The sequence below is a fragment of the Trichechus manatus genome, unplaced genomic scaffold, assembly GCF_000243295.1.
Source record: "Trichechus manatus latirostris isolate Lorelei unplaced genomic scaffold, TriManLat1.0 scaffold00074, whole genome shotgun sequence".
NCBI lineage: Eukaryota > Metazoa > Chordata > Mammalia > Sirenia > Trichechidae > Trichechus > Trichechus manatus.
The window spans coordinates 4,510,522-4,524,069 of record NW_004444010.1 but is presented as its reverse complement, the minus strand read 5'-3'; the positions used below and the strand labels follow the sequence as shown (position 1 = coordinate 4,524,069).

At 41.2% G+C, this 13,548-nt stretch overlaps 1 protein-coding gene across 1 annotated transcript in view; it reads right to left on the bottom strand.

Moving 5' to 3' along the window:
• ITGA1 (integrin subunit alpha 1) overlaps positions 1–11,232 on the bottom strand; it is a 187,510-nt gene extending 176,278 nt beyond the window's left edge. Inside the window, exon 1 of the mRNA XM_004380455.2 lies at positions 10,875–11,232. Coding sequence (XP_004380512.1) covers positions 10,875–10,935 — 61 coding nt within the window. The 5' untranslated portion in view covers positions 10,936–11,232. The remainder of the gene's footprint in view (positions 1–10,874) is intronic.
• Positions 11,233–13,548: the final 2,316 nt, after the last annotated feature.

The window sequence follows — 13,548 nt, the reverse complement described above, 5'->3', positions numbered from 1 at the left end:
TTACATAAACTCCCTAACGTCTATAAGCGTTACCTCGTTCTTTCTGAATTGCAAATATGATTAGTTGCCCTGCCTCTCTCATTTGACAAGCCTTATGTGAATTAAATGAGATCAAAACCTTGTAAACTGTAGAGCTCTATAAAAACATAAGGTACTGTGATAAATGTGTAAGAATGCCTGGCCCAAAGCAATCTAGAAATCTGCATCTGACAAAGCAACCAGCAAAGGGCTCACTTTAATGCCATCAGCCTTGGAAAAATAACTGATTCAGTAGAGTTGACTGATGGATAATCTGTTGGGTGCATGTATTTATACTAGCACCTACTTTCCAAGAAAACTTTTAGTCAGCCCTACTGTATGAAGCGGTTCATGTATCATTGGTGAAATAAATTACAGTTCTCCTTTGTATAAGAATAATATGTAAAAAATGATTTATATGACAGCTGCAGGATTGTGGGCCCCTAAAGGATGAAAATCTTGTCCTTAGCACCAGCACCAGTACCAGTTACCGTCAGGTCGGTTCTGACTCATGGCAACCCCATGTGTGTCAGAGTAGAACTGTGCTCCATAGGCTTTTAAATACCTGATTTTTTTTTTGGAAACAGATTGTCAGGCCATTCTTCAGAGGTGCCTGTGGGTGGACCTGAACCTCCAACCTTTTGGTTAGCAGCCAACAGCCAAGTGCATTATTTAGTTGCACCTTCCAGGGACAACATCCTTAGCAGACAGACAGACAGACACACAGACACAGACACAGACACACGCGCGTGCGCGCGCGCACGCGTGCGCGCGCACACACACGTTGCCATGGAATGAATTCAGACTCTTAGCAATCTAAAGGACAAAGTAGAACTGCCTCATAAGGTTTCCAAGGAGCAGCTGGTGGATTCGAACTGCCAACCTTTTGGTTAGCAGCTGAGCTCTTAACCACTGCTCTACCAGGCTCCTTAGCACAGTGACCCTTAAATAGTAGGAACTTTATAAATTTTCTTGTTTCCATCTTCTGTTTTGTTGTAAGACTTACCTTCCTGTAACACAAACCTTATCTTTTCATCCCTCTGCTTACAGTGCCTTGGTAGCCCCTCCCATCATTACTTCTTTGCATGTCTATTGCCTCTTCCAGATTGTGAGCCTCTTAAGAGCAGAGACACCCTCTTATTTCTCTTTGTATTCCTGGAACACAACCACTCATACATAATCATGATTGTTATATGAAAGAATGAGTAGTTGTTCTTTTTCTTTCAATTCAGTTTTTAACTTGTTTATCACTCCCATCCTAAAATTAGGAAATCATGGTGTGCTTCAAAATGTTACTTAAAATTTAAAAAGAGATTACTCTTAAAGTAAGTTTTTATAAGTCTGTTTTAAATTTTGAGACATCCATGCTTAGATAAGAAAAAAAGATTATTTTAAACATATCTTACTGAGGAAAAGATTTTTAAATGTTTTAAATTAATGCATAACAGTGAGTTTTATTATACATAAATTGGAAAGTGATCTTTCCAGAATAAGTAGCCAGAACTCTGATTATGAATATCTAGTAATACACACAATCATTTATTTAGAAAGAATGTACTAGCTTTAGATTGTAGAAAGTCTCCCACGTGACCTCCATAAACAAAGCTAAGTGGGCAACTGGGACAATTATTCAGCTAATTCAGGCAAAGGGTAAAGGGAAGAGGTTTTTTGTTTTGTTTTTCTTTTGAATAAGGAACTTTCTGTACTCACTATCTAAATTTCCTGTGATTGAAAATACTTACTTGAAATTGTCACAAAGCAATACAAAGCCCCCTACCAAATAAACAAAATCCTGTCAACAAAGGGGTGTCTATGTGTGTGGGTTTCTGTGTGTACATATCCCTATACAGTACAGCATTATTTTGCCAAATATATTACAAGAAAATGTGTTACACAGATATTTTTAAGAGCTGATCAATACCCATGTGTTTTCAGACATTAGTATTTGGCCATCTAAAAGTTTAGTTAATACTAACCCGAAACCAAAACCCATTGCTGTCAAGTCCATTCTGACTCATAGTGTCCTTACGGAACAGAGTAGAACTGCCCATAGAGTTTCCAGGGAGCACCTGGTGGATTCAAACTGCCTACCTTTTGGTTAGCAGACCTGTCTTAACTACTATTCCACCAGGGTTTCCAGTTAATACTAGACAATAGATAAGTGGTAATTTTGGTGAAGGTATGACAGTACACAATACTGGGGAAGTCAGCACAACTTGACCAAGGCAAGGTCATGGAAGCTTCATAGATACATCCAAACTCCCTGAGGGATGGAGTTACTGGGCTGAGGGCTGGGGACCATGGTCTTGGGGGGCATCTGGCTCAATTGGCATAAGAGTTTATAAAGAAAATGTTCTATATCCTACTTTGGTGAGTAGCGTCTGGGGTCTTAAAAGCTTGTGAGCAGCCATCTAAGATACTCTACTGGTTCCACCTCGTCTGGAGCAAGGGAGAATGAAGAAAATTAAAGATACAAGGGAAAGATTAGTCCAAAGGACTAATGGACCACAACTACCCAGCCTCCACCAGACTGAATCCAGCACAACTAGACGGTACCCGGCTACCACCGACTGCTCTGACATGGAACACAATAGAGGGTCCTGGACAGAGCTGGAGAAAAATGTAGAACAAAATTCAAACTCAAAAAAAAAAAGACCAGACTTACTGGTCTGTCAGAGACTGGAGAAACTCTGAGAGTATGGCCCCCGGGCACCCTTTTAACTCTGTACTAAAGTCACCCCTGAGGGTCATCCTTCAGCCAAAGATTAGACAGGCCCACAAAACAAACAATAATACACATAGCTCAAACATGTACACAAGACTAAATGGGCACACCAGCCCAGGGGCAGGGAAGAGAAGGCAGGAGGGGAGAGGAAAGCTGGATGAATAGAAATGGGAAATCCAAGGTTCGGAAGGCGAGAGTGTTGACACGTTGCAGGGTTGGTAACCAATGTCACAAAACAATCTGTATATTAGTTGTTTAATGAGAAACTAATTTGCTCTGTAAACCTTCACCTAAAGCACTAAAATAAAAGTCTAGTTAATAATTTTGAAAGTACACTGTAATTTGTATGTGTATGTGATCTATAATAAAATATGTAGGCCATTTTAATCATTTAAATTCCTAATGTGATTTAGGGGGCCTATTAAAACTGCATTTATTTCAACAGATCTCAGATAATACATATACATACAGATATATAGATATATAAAAAAACTATACGTTTGATATTTGAATAATAATGATTATTTAATTCAGATTTATTGTTTTGTTTGTAGAGATCTATTTGGGTACAAACATTCACATAAAGTGAGTTCTAACGCCAACCATTGTATGTATTTTAATTTTGTTTTATTTAAGACATAGTTGATTTTTTAATCTTTCTTTTAAATTATAGAAGAGGCTAGATAAAAATTAGGCCCCTTCACATATATGGAGCTTTAGTGCCTCCCACCAATTTGACATAGTTAGGATTTGCCGAAGCTAGGGTCATTGCTCCTGCACAACTGGATCATTTTTTGATGACTTTATTGTCACCTTTCTCCTGAGGCTTCTTTTTAAAGATGGAATATTTAGAAGAAGTTCTGCCCTTGGGATCTGATGAGGCTGCTGGTACCAGAGGAGCAATTATTCCCTGAATCAGCTATAAACTTGGCTCTGGAAGAGAACCCAGGGGAGGGACAATGTTCATATTGCTGTATCCAGAAATTTTGATTTGTATATATTTTTTTAAATACAAAGAAATGTAATAGAAAATTACCATTTATATATACTGCGTGTTATTTAGTCTAAATTTCACATGCACATTTTCTCACATTTCAACATCTACGAAATTAGGATGCATCTAACAATCTAGCAGTTAAAATTGGTAGCACTTTTCTTTCTTTAAAAAAACCGGCTGCCGTCGAGTCGATACCTCTTAACCACTACACCACCAGGGTTTCCAATAAAGTGAATCCTTCAGTTGGTGTCTTCCATTCAATTAGATAATAAATATAGGTAGAATTAAGTATTCCAGGCAGAGATATAATTAAGGAGCCCAGGTGGCACAGTAGTTAAGAGCTCCGCTGCTAACCGAAAGGATGGCGGTTGGAATCCACTAGCCGCTCCTTGGAATCCCTATGGGGCAGTTATACTCTGTCCTGTGGGGTTGCTATGAGTCAGAATCCACTTGAAGGCAACAGATTTGGTTCGGTTAGACTTAAGTATTCTAGGTAGGGATATAATTAAAGGGGCCAAATGAGTTTATTCTTTCATGACTCATTCAATTTAAAAAAAAAAAAAAAAAAAGAGTGCCTATTATTCCTAACAGAGCCCTGGTGGTGAAATGGTTAAGAGTTCAGGGTGCTAACCAAAAGGTGCGCAGTTCAAATCCACCAGCCGCTCCTTGGAAACCCTATGGGGCAGTTCTACGCTGCCCTATAGAGTCACTATGAGTTGGAATCCACTCAATGGCACACAGCAACATTATTCCTAAGGGAGTCTTGGTGGTGTAGTGATTAAAGCACTTGGCTGCTAACCAAAAGGTCAGCATTTCAAACCCACCGTCCGCTTCGTGGGAAGAAAGATGTAGCAGTCTGCTTCCATAAAGATTTACAGCCTTGCAAACCCTATGGGACAGTTCTACCCTGTCCTGTAGGGTCACTACGAGTCAGAATCAACTCGATGGCAGTGGGTTGGTTGGTTAGTTATTATTCCTAGGTGCTACCTAGACTCTGCCCTCACAGAGCATACAGCAAGTTGGGAAGACAGCAAGTAGATATCTAATTATAATAAAAGTATGTGCTACGTGACTTTACAGAAGCAAAGGTGTTAGGGAACTGCACGTTCATTGGGGAGGGGACCCAATATATTCCAGGAGGTCACTCAGAAATTACACTCATGTCGGGAATTGAAGAATTTTAACAGTGGAAGTAGCTACTTATGCAAAGGCCCAGAGGAGACTTCAGAGGAGCTGGCACTATAGAGGAACTGAAGGAAGCTCAATAATCTTGAGGACAGGAATATATTCCACTCATTTACATTTCTTGATACTCTACTTGCTTTGAGAGCAAATACAATTCTCTAGTCACAGACCACTCTGAATAGGCAATCTATTCTGACTTTAGCACTGTGGCAATGATTCCAAAATATCTTTCATCTCAGTTTCTTAACCCAAATTCAAGTCACACTATTTTGTGTTTCACAGAAGAGAAGAACAGTGTAGGTAAAGAATAGCATTTTGATCCCTAATTCTCTGAATAAATTTTGAACATGAGCTACTGTATTCTATAAAATACTTTGGTAAAAATGTTCAAAACTCACGGAAATTTGAATATAAGGTTTATTCTGAGCAGTTATTCTGTATGCATATAGGGAGACCATTCTGATTGCAGAAAAAGCGAATGGTTGAACTAGGTGTACTGAAGCTTATAAAGAGAAGATAAATATAGAAGATCGACCACTGGCTAATCTTAACATGATTGATTCAAACTTGCCTTCACCCCTTTACTGAGATCGACTGGTATCAGGTTACTTCTGACCTGGCAGCTAATAATTTGGCTGGCCCTCCACCCACTTGCAGCCATGAGACTTTAAGATTTAAATTAAGAGGTAATGGTTTGACAACTATCCTCTTCTGTAAGGCTAAGACAAACTTACGTTGCTGTAGAGCAGTTTCTGGCAGGCTTTTGCAGTTTGGGTCAGGCTTTTTATGGTTAATAACGTGGTTTCATGGATAAGAAAAACCTTAAAATCAAAATAAGATGTCTGCTATAATTTTCCTATTCAACAGTTTTAAGGGGCATGCTAAAATTCAGCAAGTTCTAATCCTAATGGGAATTTTGTTGGGTTGGTGATGAAGCAACAAGCAACATGGCAGAGGAGCATTCATAGAAGGAAGTAAGATGAACAGTGATAAACTGTGGCCCAAGAGCTCATTTGTCAAAAATAGCTAGATTAGCATCCTGACAGCAGGGAGAAAAAGAAGATAAATAAGTTTAGCATATATATTTCATTGTTACTCAACAAACAAAAATCCTGTGAACCATTGCTGCCGTTAGAGACATCATAATGACTGATAGAAGAGTTTCATCATCTTCAGTAATTCCTGCCAATACATTGTCTGTCATTGAAGGTCATTCATTGTTATGGGTAAGTAGCTGACTTCCTTTCCATATTCAGCCATCTCCTCACTAGACTTAATTTTGAGTAAGAAATTTTGTGTGTGCAAAAAAGTCATAAAAGTTGATTCTAGGCCAGCTAAAATGTTTCTAGGGAGAAGAGACAAATAAGTTAGAGATCATTCTATATTTATACTGTTAATAACCAGAGACAGTGGTCTTATTTGCGTTATGACAAATGTAGGATGGGATATCATCTAAGTTGACTGTATACCTAAATATCATGAAAATAACAGACTCACATGCATCATTAATAGACCCCTATCAAAGTCTTAGATAATTATTCTTAGATTTCACACTTAGAGTGGTTAGCAAGAGGGAAATGGACTTATATTTAGGCAAGCTCTATGTCGTATTATTTCAAAGCATGCAATTTGGGGTCAGAGATCTGAACTGAGCACAGGCTGTGCTCATTTCTAGCTTTGTGACTTTGGACAAATGAACTTAACCTCTCAGTACTTAAGTTTCTTCATCTCTAAAATATGGAGAATAGTGCCAAACTCTTAGGGTTTGTTATTTTGACAGTTAATATGAAATAATGCATGTAAAGTTCTTGGCACAGGACCTGCCACATAATATATTCTCAGTTAGTTTGAATCCACTAGTTGCTCCTTGGAAACCATATGAGGCACTTCTTCCCTGTCCTATTGGGCACCGGGTTTGGTTTTTTGTTTTTTTCTTCCCAGCCTTAAGTTGTGCTAGTTATTCTGTTATTGTCAGTCTTGACCCTTGTCCCCTAGGAGGCTGAATCTTGTCATTTGGGTATGGCCATAGGGGGGGATGAGCAAGATACTAGAGGGTGGAAGGAGGGAAAGGAACCAAAATCAAACCCATTGCCATAGAGTTGATTTCCAACTCATTAGCGACCCTGTAGGACAGAGTAGAACTGCCCATAGAGTTTCCAAGGCTGTAATCTTTAGGGAAGTAAACTGCCACATCTTTCTCCCACGGAGTAGCTGGTGGGCTCAAACTATCGTGGGCTCAAACTATCGACCTTTCAGGTAACAGCTGAGCACTTAACCCACTGCTCCACCAGGGCTCCTTGGAGGGAGAAAACCAAACCAAACCTGTTGCCATCGAGTTGATTCCAACTCATAGCGGCCCTATACGACAGAGTAGAACTTCCCCATAGGGTTTCCAAGGAGCAGCTGGTGGATTCGAACTGCCAGCCTTTTGGTTAGCAGCCAAATGTTTAACCACTGCGCCACTAGGGCCCCCTTGGAGGGAGAACCAAAAAAACCAAACCCATTGCCATCTAGTCGATTCCGACTCATAGCTACCCTACAGGGCAGAGTAGAACTGCCCCATAGAGTTTGCAAAGAGCGCCTGGTGGATTCGAACTGCTAACCTTTTGGTTAGCAGCCATAGCTCTTAAGCACTGTGCCACCAGAGGTGGGGGGTATTTATTTCCTCTGCTCTCCCATGCTGGGCTGCAGTTTTGACAATATCAGCACTCCTCCACCTGTGGCCACAGGTCCTGTCCAAAGGCCCCTCTCCCACAGCTACAGTTTAAAGTCAGGCTAATATTGCTCCCTCCTCAGGCTGGTTATTTCCGCTGTTGCTTGTCCTAGGTGCTCCACCCTATTTTGTCATTTTCTTTGTAACACTTTCGTAAAAAGTCCTTTTGTTAAATTTTCTTCTATTAAATCCCTTATTTGTGTCACGAGTTTTTTCGTTGGGACTTTGACATACATAAAATAACATTAAAGACTTTATTTGGACATGAGGGAGAACATCTTTCTTGACAAATCATTTTATTAAATGTTAATGGGAATCTAAATCTAATGGGAAGTTTATTGAGGTGGTGGTGGTTTGTTGTATCTGTGATGTTAACTCAGCTTTGAAAGCTGCAAAGTTTGTTTAGATGGCAGGGGGTGGTGGGAAGAAAGGGTGGAGTTCACTTCTGGATGCATAAAACAAGATCATATCCACAGTGGCAAAATAAGCATGAGAATTATAGATTAAGTAAAGAAATGTGACTGACTAGAATAGGCAGTTTATGTTTATGGGTTGTGGTAGGCAGAATAATGGCTCTCCAAAAATGGCCATGTCCTAATCCCTGGAACCTGTAAATATGTTGCCTTACAGGGTAAAAGGGACTTGGCAGATGAGATGAAATTAGGGACCTTGATATGGGGAGATTATCCTGGATTACCCACGTGGGCCCAATGTAATCACGAGTGTTCTTATAAAAGGGAGGCAAGTGGATCAGAGTCAGAGAAGGAGATGTGACAATGAAGTAGAGTCAGAGGGAAAGATTTTTGTGCTGCTGATTTTGAAAGGAACCAAGAGCTAAGGAATACAGGCGGCCTCTAGAAACTGGAAAAGGCAAGCGAAGGGATTCTTCCCTAGAGCCTCCAGAACACAACCCTGATGACACCTTGGTTGTAGCCCACTGAGACTTCTGACCTACAAAACTGTAAGAGTAAATCTGTCATTTTAAACCAGGCAATTTGTTACAGCCGCAATAGGAAACTAATACAGGGGTTACGTAGGAGATGGAGACTGCTAGATTAGGGCAGGCCATGAGTGGGCAGTTGAGAATTTATAAATTTATCTGAAAGGCAACAAAAAATCGCCAAAGGTTTCTAACTAAAGACTGTGATATAATGAAAATTACGTATTAGGAGGGTGGATTAGAGGTTAGGTTCAGATTGGAGACAAGAAGAGGAACCCTAAAGTAGTCTGCATGGGTGGGTATGCTGATGAGACCCCAGATTAGGGTGTGGACTCTATAAATTGATGAGAAGTTTCAAATTTGAGAGGGACCTGAAAGAACATGATGACTGATAGGGAAAGCAGCAAAAGAAGTCAAATTTCAGATCCTTACGTTATGTTGTGAAATAGGAATTACCGTATGTTTCGAAAATAACGTGCATAACTCACAAAAATAGCGAGGGGGGGTTGCTGGGTTGGCAAAACATGTATAATGTGTGCTTTATTAGCATAAAAATACAGTAATATAGCAATATGAGGAACCTGTTCACCTGAGACAATAATTTAACTCTATATAAATACACACACACACACATATATAACTAAATATTATAATTTAGAAATATCTCTGCATTATTTTCTCTTAAGTCCCTTCCTGGGTTCAGCAAGGCATATTACCCTAACAATTGCAGAAAATCCACAAGATACAACTTTTTGACTGTTTTAGACATGGAAAAATAAAGTAGTGGAACCTAAAAAAAAAAAACCAGTTAAAAAAAGTATATATATGAAACTGTAACTTGTCAACCTTCTCTTTTTGTTTCATTCTTACTTGTCTTTTTAGAGGATATGCAAACCTTACTTGATTATTTCTGCACTAGCAACTGCTTATTTGATAAAATGAAAAAGGTACAATTTGAATAGTTGGTAAAACATTCAGGCTTTGTACAACAACAGCTAAATGGAAACAATCTCCAAAAGTTTGACTTGGAAGGGAATCGTAGGTGAAACATGTGTAAAGGGTAGTGACAGTAGCTGATAAATTAAACCACTCACTGGCTGTAATGCTGCTCAGAAGTTACCACTGTTTGGATTATTAGGCATTTCCTGGGTAGTGGAAAGTGTCTGGATTAAGAGCCAGTATCTCATTATTAATTCTCTTTTTATGGAAATAGAGTAAATAATGTAATAAGCCACTGCTAAGTGATTTCATAAAAGTTAACAAAACTTGGCCATCTAAGGCAAGACTAAACTGGCTGGCTTGTCCCTGTTTTTAATGGTAAAATGCTAAATTAACTAATACTAATAAGCATTCCAGCAGAAAAACACTGAACAACTGAATAGCTCTGATATGCTAAGAAAACCATTAATAAGATGATTTTTCTTCACAAAGCTTCAAACAATTTACTTTCACCCATCTGCCTTCTTCCTTTCACCATTTCAAGTTTTTCCTCTCGATCAGTAACTGGTAAGAAAGATCTGACCGTGGGTTAATCATTTGGAAAATCTTAGAAAATACTGTGATTCAACCTTCTTGTAAATTGAATATAACTTTGCACCTCCACTGTGTTGTTTAAGTCTCTCCCTTAAAATACGTACTTATACACAAGTAACAATACTACATTTTGCTCTTCTAAAAAATGGTCTGCGCTGTGGTATTACAGAGTATACATTCACTAGTCCTTTTTCCCTTTTCCAAAACGTTCCCCTTTCTGGGTGCTGACATAAAAACATCATTCAGGGACAAGAAACAATTTTGCCTCGGGGTCCTCCCCTTTTGTAACAGAAAAGATCTTGAATACCTGACGGCAAGATCTAGCAATAATGCGCACTCTTGAACATTAGCATTCCTACCCTAGCTGAGGGTAGGAACTTTGCATATAAACCCGGTCCCTCTAGTCGCCCTCCCCCCCGCCAAAAAAAAAGTCATTCATCAAAGTCCTAAAGTACAATGTCTTTTTCAGTGTAAAAACAACTTTAACTTGAAAAATCAATTCTAGCTTGTAAAGTGTTCAGCATTGCCTCCCTGCTACCACTGGGGTGGAGGTTTTTGAAGAGACACCAGAACTAATTCACATCAAAACTCAAACGCTAAGACTCCTTTCTGTACTCTAACCTTGACAGGCTACCTGGAGCGCCCGAAAGTGGATCAGCTCTCCCTCCTCCTCTCTGAGCCACCGCTCTATGTCCCTCCCTCCTCGCTCCAAGCCCCGAGCCTTGCGCGCGGGAGATGCTTAGGGAGAAGTGGGGTTGCTCACCAGTGAGGAACCAACAGCAGGCGAAAGCGACCCTTGGGCTGGCGTAGCGGTGGAGGGCCATGGCTCGAGCGGCTGCAGCTCCCGAGGGAGGTGCCGGGCTAGGCGGGCACGACCCGGCGCGGAGCCGCGCGCTCTGGGCCACTCTGCTCGCCGCTGCGGGTCTCAGTCCGGGCCTCGGCCGGCCGCGGCGCCCAGGAGCCGCGGAGGAGTGATTTCCTGTGTTTTTGTCGAATGCCTCTAAGTCTGCTCCACGCTTTTCACATCCCAGACGGATTGCCACATCGCCCGCCCCTTCACGCTTTCGGTCTCTGAAATCCCACTGGCAGCCTCCCAGGCTCTGTCGGAGACATGGACAAATAAAGCCAGCTTCGCGGGTCCGTTGTTTAGGCTAAAGTCCACGGGCTGCAAAGCAAACCTTAAAGGGACATCTGCCTTTCATTGAGAGGGTGATCCAGCTCCCCGTGCCTACTCCCTAAGGTGGTAGGAAGGTGGGAGAGGGCTGGACTTCGGCGAGGGTGTCGCCAGCCCACTGGCTCCGCCTGCGCACCGCTGACTTTTCCTGGGTCTGGGCAGGGAAGGAACTTTGAAAGTGCCTGAGCTCCTCGTCCCTTAAGGGAAAGCTGCTTTCCCGGTGTCCACTTGTGCCAAAGTGGTCAGACAGTCTGAAAGTGAGCGCATCTGGTCTCATCCTCCCCTCTTCTGCGGACACTTTAACTTCACAGTGAGATCGTCTCTCCTTCGGAGGGCCGTTCTCACCAACCCAGCATGCCCACTGAGGACTTTTCTTTTGTTTATGGAGGGTTTGCTTCATTTATGGTGATGATTCGTGGAAAAGGGGGTTGCAGATAAACTTTTGGGGGAAGATTTTGATAAGCGTCAGAAAAGGAGAAACAAGACTGGGAAGAAAAAAGGGAAAGGGGGAAAAAGACAAATGCAAGAGGGAAGTAGGAAGGGAAGGAAGAGAGGAAAACGATCTCCTTAGAAATGGAATGTGTGTGGGTTATTTTGTTTAAGATGCATTAGGGTGCTTGTACGCTAGGAATTTAAACTAATAAAGAACTCAGGGCACTGTTTGATTTCTTCTTCCTACAGACTTTTGTAAGTTAAGAGTGCATTTAGCCATCCTCTCCAGGCGCCTCTGAGGAACTGAGAACTGAAACGTTAAATTGACAGTCAAAATGCTAGGACTTGGTACCCCTTTCTGGGAAACAAGAGTCATAAGAAGTTCTTAGGAGTTTGCAAGGCATTCCTTGTCTGGAGAGTTGTCAGGTCGTCCCTGAGCCAAGAGCCATATTTAAATGTTAGCTTTATTGAATACTTGCTATTTTCAAAGCAGCTGTGCCTCAGTGTTTTGAGAATTTCAAAGAAAGGAAAGAAGTGGATGAATGGATTGGTTAGAGGTGATGGAGGGAATAAATCCAATCCAATCCAATTCAGTTGTAGCTAATTGATTATCTTTACCTGGCAGGGCAAGGTTAGGTAGGACAAGAGTGCCACCCAAGGGAGGGCCCGTTTTTTTTCTTGTTAGGTGCTGTCGAGTCAGTTCCCACTCATAGCGACCCTGTGTATAACAGAACAAAACACTGCCTGGTCCTGCACCATCCTCAGAATCATTGCTGTTTGAGCTCATTGCTGCAGCTGCCATGTCAATCCATCTCATTGAGGGTCTTCGTCCTTTTCAATGACCCTCTGCTTTACCAAGCATGATGTCCTTCTCCAGGGACTGGTCCCTCCTGACAACATGTCCAAAATATGTGAGACAAAGTCTCACCATCCTTGCTTCTAAAAAGCATTCTGGCTGCACTTCTTCCAAGACAGATTTATTCAGTCTTTCAGCAGTCCATGGTATATTCAATATTCTTCACCAACCCCAGAATTCAAAGGCATCAATTCTTCTTCAGTCTTCCTTATTCATTGTCCAGCTTTCTTATACATATGAGGTGATTGAAAATACCATGATTTGGGGCAGGTGCTCCTTAGTCCTCAAGGTGACATCTTTGCTTTTTAACACTTTAACGAGATCTTTTTCAGCAGATTTGCCCAGTTCAATACCTTGTTTGATTTCTTGACTGCTGCTTTCATGGGCATTGATTGCGGATCCAAGTAAAATGAAGTCCTTGACAAGTTCAGTCTTTCCTCCATTTATCATGATGTTGCTTATCTATCCAGTTGTGAGGATTTTTGTTTTCTTTATGTTAAGATGTAATCCATACTGAAGACTGTAGTCTTTGACTTTCATTAGTAAGTGCTTCAAGTCCTCTTCACTTTCATCAAGCATTACCCATTACCTAGAGTGATGTACCTATATTACACTCTGGGTAATGAGGGCTTATCATCCAGAGTGTAATACAGGTAACATGGTGCAGATAACACAAGGAAAGGGAAGAGAGAGGGTCCAAAGCCTACAAGGATGTTTGAATAGATTGACAGCAGCAGACTAAAAGCTGGAGAAAACAGTGAAGAAGTCTCCGTTGTTATTCTTAGCTGCTGTGGAGTCAGCCCCCAACTCATGAGCTCTGCTAAGAAGTTTGTAGTTGTTAGTTGCCATTCAGGTGATTCCAGCTCATGACGACCCCATGTGTACAGCATAGAACTATGCTCTATAGGGTTTTCAAGGCTGACTTTTTGGAAGCAGATCACCAGGCCTGTCCTCTGAGGTGCCTCTGCGTAGGTT